At 59.9% G+C, this 9,662-nt stretch overlaps 1 protein-coding gene and 1 long non-coding RNA gene across 2 annotated transcripts in view; one reads left to right on the top strand and one right to left on the bottom strand.

The window, feature by feature from the left end:
• ZNF696 (zinc finger protein 696) overlaps positions 1-2,928 on the bottom strand; it is a 5,245-nt gene extending 2,317 nt beyond the window's left edge. Inside the window, exons 1-2 of the mRNA XM_006748235.3 lie at positions 2,801-2,928; positions 1,300-1,401 (exon numbers count right to left, since the gene is read on the bottom strand). Coding sequence (XP_006748298.2) covers positions 1,300-1,333 — 34 coding nt within the window. The 5' untranslated portion in view covers positions 1,334-1,401; positions 2,801-2,928. The remainder of the gene's footprint in view (positions 1-1,299; positions 1,402-2,800) is intronic.
• A 12-nt stretch (positions 2,929-2,940) lies between these two features.
• On the top strand, positions 2,941-6,750 carry LOC145721006 (uncharacterized). Its single transcript, XR_014144470.1, has 4 exons — positions 2,941-3,173; positions 4,483-4,538; positions 4,651-4,818; positions 5,296-6,750. It is a non-coding gene; the product is annotated as an uncharacterized LOC145721006 (long non-coding RNA).
• Positions 6,751-9,662: the final 2,912 nt, after the last annotated feature.

Genomic DNA, 9,662 nt, shown 5'->3' with positions numbered 1-9,662 from the left:
AAAAAAAAAAAAGAAGAAACAGGAGGCCCTCTGGGGAGGCCCAGTCTGCTCTTGTGGTGTGGTAGACGTAGAAGTTCAAGCAACTCATAGGCACTGGTCTGAAGCAAGAGTTATTCAGAATTAAAATGGGAGAGGGGCACACACACCCTTTCCAGTTCTGGTGGGTCAGGCTTCAGGTCCTGTGAACTGCTTGCCTCCCGAGGCCATCCCAGGCACCAGCAGGCAGCGCTGTGTGTGTGGGTGGGGGGGTCCTCTCAGTGATAACTTCCCAGGGCGCCCTGAGGAGCCCTAAACATGGAGCCCTTGTTCTCGACTGGGGCAGTTTTGCCCCCACAGCACATTTGGCTATGTGGGAAAACAGGTTTGGTTGTCACAACTGGGAGGGGTGGTCCTGGCGTCTTGTGGGTGGAGGCCGGGGATGCTGAATATTCTAGAATGCCCAGGACACCCTTACAACGAGGAGTCTTCCATCCCAGAATGTCCAATGCTAGGGCTGAGAAACCCTGATGGAGGGAAGTCTTCCTAAAAGGTTAGAACTTGGCTTCTAACCAAGAAACTCAGCCCCCTCGCAAAGATGCTGGTCTCCCAACTGACGTACATGGGCCCCATCAGGCCCCCACTGGTCTCACGCTCGCCTGTATCCTGCTTTCAGGCCACAGATCCCCTGACATGTGCTTGGGACCAGCAACCAAGAGACGGCACTCTTTATTCCCTTTAAAATGTGTGTTTCGTTGTGACCTGTTTCTCTTCTACCACTCTGTGTATGTTGACATTTGCTAAAATTATTACTTAGTCCAAAACTGCAGGACTGTGAAGAGCCCCGTCTGGACCAGATCTGCCAGGATTAAGGTCAGTGGAGGGAGGGAGAGGCAAGTCCGGGACTTGAAGGGCAGCTTCACGGCAGGGCCCAAAGAAGGGATGAGTGTTTGTTCGTGGACTCGGGGCAGCTGAATCACCTGACACAGGGGTTCTCTGACTTCAAGGGAGAACAGGTGCAGGTGTGTGTGGGGGGGTGTGCAGTATGTCCTGGCAGCCACGGCCATACTCCACCCAGGCTCCCGCTGCCGAACATGCGGCATCAGAGTATGATGGTGGAAGAGCCTGAGGCAGTGCGAGCGTCCGTGTGAGGGGAAGGCGGCCTTGTCCTGAGCACTGCTTGTCTCACATGGAAGTAACAGCAACAACAGTAAGCTGGATAGGAGTCCTCAGCTTCAACAACCAGCCAGGCAGGTGGGCTCCAGGAGGCCTGATTCCTAAGCTGTCCCCTCCTCCCTAACCCAGTGGCTGTCCACCCCTCACCTGTGTGTGTGTCCATCAGGGTAGCCCTGTCCATGGTGTCTGGAGATCCAGGCCTGGGGCTCTCCTTGCTGTGCCTTGCAGAAGCACCAGGAGTGGGGACACCTGCTTGAGTAAGAAAGAAGACAGGGGAGAAAGTGACAGGGAAGGTGGGGGTGAGCTCAGAGCCACTCCTGGGGACTCCACGGGCCTGTGTCTGCCGCTAGAAATCAAAGTCATGACCGAACAGACAAACCAGTAACTAGTGTTCCAGACGGTACCCCTGGGAATGTCATCTGGACCATGCTGGCTGCCCTGAGTCCTGCCCCCACCCCCCGGCAGGCTGAGGACAGAGCTGGGCGTGGCAGCACCTGCCAGCTGCCTGTCGTGGGCTTGCTCTGTGATGAACAAGCCCAACATTCCTGGTCAGGCCTCAAATGTCTGGAGACACATCTAGGGACGTAACATTTTTCTTGATAATTATGAAGATCTGATTATAAAAATATGAAACCAAAAAAATAAAAAATTATTTGAGTGACGCAGTTTTGGATTGAGGAATGATTTTGCTATGCTTAACACCAAAGGTAAAGTCTAACAGATTTAACTACACAAGGAAATTTAGTGTAAAAAAGAAAGAAATGAAAGACAAAAACAAACCTGGGGGGCTTGGTGGTATGTTTATAACATGGATTCACATCCTTAAAACATAAAGACCACTACACGTTAATGAGAAAACATGACAAACTGGTAAAAGTCACCAAGTAACCCACAAAAGAACGCTGACAGGTGGCCAGTGTATTTTTTAACATAAGTTCCTCATTTGTCCCGCCTCATTTGCAATTAAGAAAGATCATGTAGAAGATCAGTTTTTACTCTTCAGGATGGTAACACCTTCCAGGCAAGGAGGTCGGGGAGACCGATGGGGCTGCGGGCAGCGGGTGGACCCACAGCCTCCGGGCACCGTCTCACCCGCGGGGAGCCACCGGACACTGAGATCATGGTGTTGGCAGAGAGCTCCCTGTGCGGACACTGCACCTCCAACTTGTCTGAGAGCGAACCCTGGAAACCATATCGTCTCAACTAAAAAACAGGGCCTGTTAAAGTGAATGAAGCACCCCTGGCGACCGTCAGTGACCAGGGGAGGCTGTGCCGGGGCGGTCACACCGCTCCGGGGGCTGTTCCCTGGCTGTCACACCGGGGTCGGGGGGGAACTGTCCCCAAGGCCTTCTCGCTGGTCAGGGGTCCCCTGAGACCGTCACACTGGCTCGGGTGGGGACAGGGCTGTCCCGGGGCCGTCACACCGCTCCGGGGGGCTGTTCCCTGGCTGTCACACCGGGGTCGGGGGGGAACTGTCCCCAAGGCCTTCTCGCTGGTCAGGGGGAGACTCCCCTGAGGCTGTCACTCCCCACGGTGCACGTGCAGCTCTTTCGAAGCGAGAGCCCCGCATAAGCACACGTACCCGCGCCCAGACCCGGGCCCCACGTTGCCGCTCCCGCACGGCCCGCAGCAGGCCACCACCACTCACCTGCAGTCCCGCCGTTCGCCGGAAGCGCCGCGGTCCCCAGCGCGGGGCACGGCACTTCCGGCGACGCTCTAGGCTGCGGGAGGACTGTGCATCTGGCTGCCCAGGCGGCTGCGGCGCGGGCGCTTCCGGTGACGCTCTAGGCCGCGGGAGAGCTGTGCACTCCTCTGCTCCTCCGGTCGGCTCCCCAACCTGGTGCTCCAGGCGCTCGCTCCGGTCGCGGCGTCTTCACGGACGGTTCCCGCTCCGGCTCGCCGGCCTCCCAGAGCGGCGACCCTCCCAAGTCTTTCCTCCTTCGCCTCCAGCCAGGCCCGGGTGGGGTCAGGGGCCGCGGGATGAACGAACAAGCCGACTAAGGCCGTGCAGGTGGAGAAAGGTGAGGGCGCCCTGGGGGAGGAGGTGGGCCGAATCCGGGGAACCGTGGGCAGAGGGGACCGGGGGAGGGATGTGGGGAAACCTCCTTCAGGGACAGTGGCCGCGAGCGTCCGCGCCGGGAGGGAGCCCCGCAGCTGCCCGCTTCCCGGCGGGTCCTGCTGCCGCGCGCACCTCGCGGCTCTCCCTCCCGGCGCGCGGCCCCCGCTCGGCTGCAGGGACACCACCTGCGCCCGGGCTCCCGCACCGCTGGTTTTCAGTGCCCGCCCACTTAGGGGCCCGAGGACCCGGGGGAGGCCCCGAGGACCAGCCGTGCGGGCTCTAGGCTGCGTGCGAGACCGAAATCAGACGCGAGCCAGAAGAGGTGGGAACACTGTGTGGAGTGGTGTAAGTGAAGGAGAAGAGCAGCCGCAGCATCTGGGAGACTGGGGGGTGGGGGGAGTGAGTGTCATCGTCACTTGGGGTCGGGTACTGCTCCTTGGGGAATCCAGGGTAAGGTCCTGCCAAAGGCGAGTGCGGGGTGAACAACAGGTGTTATTCCATAAATCATCAAAGATCATCAAAGGCAGGGGTTGGATGCCACCGTCAGCCGAGGTTGGTTTGAAGCTCATTTCCTGGGACATGGTTGGGATCCGGCTCTTCTCAGGTGTTAACCAGGTGTTGGGGGCCTAGGACAGAACTCAGAGAATGATTAACTTTCCTGCTTCCCGCTTGGAGTGGGAACAGAGCTTCTTTGGCTTATTGAGAGGCAAATATGGACCATGGGCCTAGCAGAAAGACAGCAGAGATGTAGCCTTTAAAAAATGATGTCCCTTGGGCGCCTGGTTGGCTCAGTCGGTTAAGCGTCTGCCTTCGGCTCAGGTCATGATCCTGGAGTCCCAGGATCGAGTCCCGAATCGGGCTCCCTGCTCAGTGGGGAGTCTGCTTGTCCCTCTGACCCTCCCCCCTCTCGTGCTTTCTCTCTCTCACGCTCTCAAATAAATAAAATCTTGAAAAATAAATAAAAAATTTTAAAAAATGATGTCCTCTTAGCTTCCTTACCTTTATGATCTCAGTTTGTTTGGGTCAGGAGTCTGGGCACAGCCTAGTCACGTCTGTGTTTGGGTCTCTCCCAGGGTACGGTGAAGGTGTGGGTGGGGACTGGGTCTCTCCTGAGGCTCCAAGGGGGAGCATCTCCTCCCAAGCTCACTTCGTTGTTGGCAGGATTCAGTTCCTGAGGGTGGGACTTAGTAGGAGTTCTCTGGCGTCTCTCCACACATTAGCTGGGGATGCAGGCTTTCCCACATGCACTGCATTCTTGGGTTTCTCGACAGAATGGACGCTCTCATGTTTCATCGCTGCCGAGAAACCTTTACAGCATCTGCGACAGGTATGCGTCATGGGGCTTGGGTCTTGAACGGCATGTCCCCAAGGCACGTACAGTTGTCTCTCCGTGCCCCAGGTGCTTTTTCCTATCAGTGACTTCTGTGGCCTCCCTTCAGCCTCCTCGTTCGGACATGCTTACAGAAACCCCAGAGCTCGGAGGGCCCCTTGAAACGTCCACCTGCTCCCTGACAGTGATTCTCTCTACAAGATTCTCCTACAAAAGTCTCTTACTCTGGTGTCCGTGCTGTGTCCTTAACCCTACTCACCAAACAGAAGCACAAGTGGTGAGTGGCCCGTGATGCTGGGCAGGAAGAGGGGCATCATCACAGCTGGGCTGGGCCATCAGTGGTGGACATGGAGGACACTGGCTATCCAGAAGCTAGGAACTCCGTGCTGTCTGCTGTGCCCAGTGCGCCCTCACCCTGATCAGCCCGGCGCTGGCTTGTCACCCCACCGCCTCCCCCACCACCTCTCCAGCTCCCAACTGTGGGACCTGTTGTCATTCCCCGAACATGCCAGGCCTGCTCCTGCCTCTCTCTCAGCTTTGGCTGCCCAGCCTGGAAAGCTCCACCTGTGCTGTCCACACACTCGTTCCCTTTCCTCGTCACTGGACACTGGTCCTACATCTCCACAGGGAATACTGCAATGAGGTGTCCACCATGTCCATCGGCTCGTCGCTGGCTGGGGATAATTTTGATCACGTGGTCAAAATGTCATCTGGGTTTTCCACTGTGTGGTTGCTCTTTTCCTTTTGCAACCAGTAAACCATCCTTGAGGAGAATGATCACGCTGCGGAGCCGTGAGGACACGTGGCCGCTGGACTGGGGGGGTGGAGAAGCACTGCAGTGACGGCCATGGACACACGCAGAGTTGGAGGCGGCGACTGTCCCGTGGCTTCGTGAGAGAACGCCCCAGTGTAGGAAGCACACAGCAAGGCATTAGGAGACCCAGGGATTTGGTGTTTGCAAACCATCTAAGAAGGTCTGGGAGGAAAGGATTTGTATAGATATAAACAAATTCGAAGAGTTCACTTCTGCCATGTGGTGAGAACTAGTGTGATGTCTTTCTATTTGTCTCGGTTTTCCAAATTTTCTACAAAATAGTTTGCTTATAGAATAGGAAAAATGGGTTTGGGTCCACCTCCTGTCTTGCATGAACTGCTCTGACAACCAGGAGCCAGAAGAGGGCTCTTTGATTGCCGGCTAGAGCAGTGACTCCATCTGGGCAGCACATTATTTTTCTTTTCCAGTAGGTTCTGGGGTGCATCTTAGGGGGCCTATTGTTTGCTTCTGCTCGGGACCCCTTCCCTCATGCATTCCCGCAAGAGCACGCCTTTCCTTCTGGGGAGTGCTCCTCTCCCTGTTCCCCTACATCATTTTAGAGCCCGAGGCCACACAGGGCCCTGCAGAGATGAGAGGTGGAAAGGTGACAGGGAGACCTGGTCACTGCAAAGTTCTGGTCCCCACCAGGAAACCTGGATTCCCTGGGTTGCTGAAGCAGCGCTTGACCCTGTGGGCTGCCCCCGGTCCTTCCAAGCCTCTTTGTGCCCCAGACGGCGCCGAGGAGTTCCTGTTGCTCACACTTGCTTTGGCAGTGGTCCCCTTGACTTCAACGGTCCAGGCCCTGGGCCCCCAAGACCGGGCAAGTGCCTGGAGGAGCGGAGAGGTGTCAGTCGGGCGAGGCAGGTGCGGAGGGGATGAGGGCCAGAGTCACACCGACTGGCCTGCAGCCCCAGCCATGCATGTGGTCTGTCCCTCCACTAATGCAGCCTGTCTGTAGCCCCTCGCTGTGTCTGTCGCCTCTTCTAGTAGTAAGGACCCTGAGAGACAGAGACTACTTTGCTGAGGAGGAAGTGGGGGTTTCCTGAGGACGGAGCTGGCACATGGAAAAAGGAAGTGACATGCCTCACTGGGTCAGGATAACCCTGCCTACTTCTGTGCTGACAGACCAGCACCAATCTCTGTGGCTGGAAACCACAGACGTCCAGTTCATTGCCAGTTGGCGGGCTCTGCTCCATTGACCTTCCTCATTCCAGGGCTGCGCTGAGAGAACACTGCTGCTCACCAGGCAGAGGGCAGAAAGAATTTGGAGAAAGCCTGCTGGCTCTTCATGGTTCCCTTTTATTGCAAGACACAGGCAGAGCCTAAGGAAAAAGATGAGGGTCAAGACCACAGAGGACAGGCCTGGCTGGTGGTCAGCAGTGGGGCCAGGAGGGAATGAGCCCAGGCCGTCTGAACCCGCCGCGCTCCCCGCCAGAACAGTTACTTCTTCTGGCCCCAAAGGAGCTTCAGAATGCAAGTGAGGGCGGAAGGGAGAGCACAGGCGGCGCGCCCCAGAAGCTTCCTCAGTACCCTGCAGCCCACCCCCCTTCCCGCCTCTGGCCTCCCCCATGCCCTCCAGGCCCCGGCCCCCTCTGGAGCCTCTCCGTCAATCCCCAAGGGCAGCCTGCCAGCCCACCCTACGCATCCTGTGTGCTGAGGCTTTTTCACGGCAACTGGCATCCGGTTTTAACACCCACCACATACTGCATTACTTATTTCTAATTATAAAAAACACGTAAAAGTTAAAACATTTTAAAAGGATGATCTCGAAGGAGAAATAGAGTTTTCGCTCCGCATTCCAGGGGGATACTTCGGGTATTCTGGAGGACTGCTCCTCCCACAAGCGACATTCCCAACAGCAAGTCCGGCCTCCCGCTCACGAGCCTTGGCTCCCACGGCCTGGGGGACAGTCCACCCCCGCCCACCCACCCCCGCCCCCGCGATCGGAGCACTGCGACGGGAACGGGCTGCGCGACCCTGCCCTTGCTCCCGCGCTCCCCACGGCCCGGGGCGAGCTGCCAAGGAGCGGACCAGTCTGTGTCGGGGGGCAAGGACACGGACCAGAAGCCCGCAAACTTTATGTGAGGGGCCGGACAGTACAACGATTTGCGTAATAACCTTTCGTAAGAATCCGTTGTTAATGTGAAGACCGTGGGCGTCCGACGGCTGCACGAAAGCGGGGCGCGAGCTGCGGTCTGGGGCTCGGCCCGGGGCTGCCGTGGGCGTGTCCGCGCCGCCCTCGGGCCCTGCGCTTCCCCGCGTGTCTGTCCACGGCAGGCCGCCCGGGCTCCCTGGGCGCTGTGGACGCGCTGGCGCCGGGTCGGGGACGGGCTGCGGCGGGAGGCGCGTCCGCGCTCCGGGCACGCACCGGGCGGCTCGCCGCTGTGGGAGCGCGGGTGCTGCGTGAAGAGCGAGCTGTGCACGGAGGCTTTCCCGCGGTCGCACGGCTTCGCGCTGCTGCTTCGCCACGTCCGGCCTGCGGCCCAAAACCCTCCCGCCCTCAGCGCCCTCAGCGGCCTGGGGAGGCCGCTCCCCGCCGGGAGGCCTCCGGGGCTGGCGCGCGAGGGCCCCGCTCCGGGCGGCCTTGCGGGGCTCGGCCTGGCGGATTGCTGGCTCGCCCAGCTGGGTCTCCCCACACCTGCTGGATTCCGGGTGGCCCCTCCAGCTGGGGTCACAGCTACGGCGTCTCCCGCCTGCCCAGTCTTCCTGGTGGGTCACCGGGCTCACGGCGAGGCTGCCTTTGCCTCTGGGCTCATGTTCATGGTTCCTGTCCTCCCTGGGGGCAGCCCCACCAGCCCCTGGGCACCCCCATGGCTTCTGCAGGACCCAGCAGGTCCTTGGCCCAGTGGCCGGGCCTTAGGAGCTCTGCACAACCCCCACCCCAGACACCGGGGGCTCTGTCTCCTCCAGGGTTGCCTGCAGGAGAATGTGCTTCTCGTTCTGGGGTGCGTGCAAACGTCACTAGACTCTGAGCCACAGCATGGAGAGACTTTGGGGACAGCAACATTGTCTCCTTAGAGCCAGTGGTGAGGGAAAAAGGAAGCAACGACAGATGCCCGGGGTGGGAAGGAGTGTGTGTGTGGGGGGGGGGGGGTTCGCAGGATTGAGGTGAGGGGGGAGGCCAGGCCAGAGGCAGGCTGTGAGAAGGGCCCCGGGCCGGGTGGCAGGGCAGCCGTGACGCCACGGGGACACGGGAAAGGGCTGGCGATGTGCACCTGGAACGTCCTCACGCCCACATGTAAGCCAGAGCAACTTGAGCACCTGGGGGCTTTGGCCTCGCCACGGATGCGCCTCACCTGGGAGGCTCAGGAGCTGCAAGTGTGGGCCCCTCAGGGCTGTGGTGAGAAGAACCGGCAAGTTGCAAGTTAGCAGGTGTAGCGTGCTCTCGCTGCAAAGCTGCGCGAAGCAGAAAGGAGAGCCGGCTCCCACGACTGCGCGAGGCTGGTCTGGGCGCTGGCCTCCCCGCAGAGGGACCGCGGCACCCTGCGTCGGACTGGAAGGACGCGCCCTGCAGCTGGTATTTGGTGGGCCTCTCGCCCTCTCGGTGCTGGTGCGACAGAGCAGTGTCACTGAGAGTATCTCAGATCTGCTTACTTTTGCTCAAAACAAACCAGGACTTCTGGTCAAAGATAACTGCGTAGGGGCCTGTCACTTACTTCTTTCCCCCAAACTACTGAAAACAGAGAGATTATGGAGAATGGCGAGCGGCGAGGGGAGCCCCGCAGCACCGCCTAGGCGGCCCCACCTCCGACCGCTCCGGCTGCACCGCCCGCAGACCGAACACTGACCCGGAGCTGCGGCCTCTGCACCGGGGGCCCCATCTGAGGCCGCGCGGCCGGCCAGCACTTGGACCGCTGCCGGGAGAGGCCCCAGGCATGGCCACCCGCCCGGGTTTCTGCCCCCCGCCTCTCAGACGACACATGCGCCGAGAGAGGGCTGGCCGGGAGACACCCCGGTGGCCCTCCCGTGGGAAATCCCAGTTCAACGGGGGGGAAGTCTCAGCACAGTGAGACCCAGCAGCTGCCTGGGCTGGTCTCAACCCACAGGGTGCCGTGGAACCCAGGAGAACCCACCGGAGGGCCTGTCCCTGCTGTGCCCGACGCTGGGGATGCACACGTGCAGGACAGGGCACCATAGTGCCTGCCCCCACCGGAGGGCCTGCCCCTGGGGCGCTCCCGGAAAAGGGAGACACTCAGAGGCTCGGCGGTGGGGGGGGGGGGCGGCGCCCAGCAGCGGTGCATGGAGGCAGGGCAGCAGCTGCCTCTGCCAGGAGAGCGGCCACAGGCACTGCCCCAGCGGGTTCTGAA

Source organism: Leptonychotes weddellii, chromosome 4 (assembly GCF_054177405.1).
Source record: "Leptonychotes weddellii isolate Sample4059 chromosome 4, ASM5417740v2, whole genome shotgun sequence".
NCBI classification, from domain to species: Eukaryota; Metazoa; Chordata; class Mammalia; order Carnivora; family Phocidae; genus Leptonychotes; species Leptonychotes weddellii.
The sequence above is the reverse complement of the archived record's forward strand: the minus strand, read 5'-3'. Positions and strand labels throughout refer to the sequence as shown.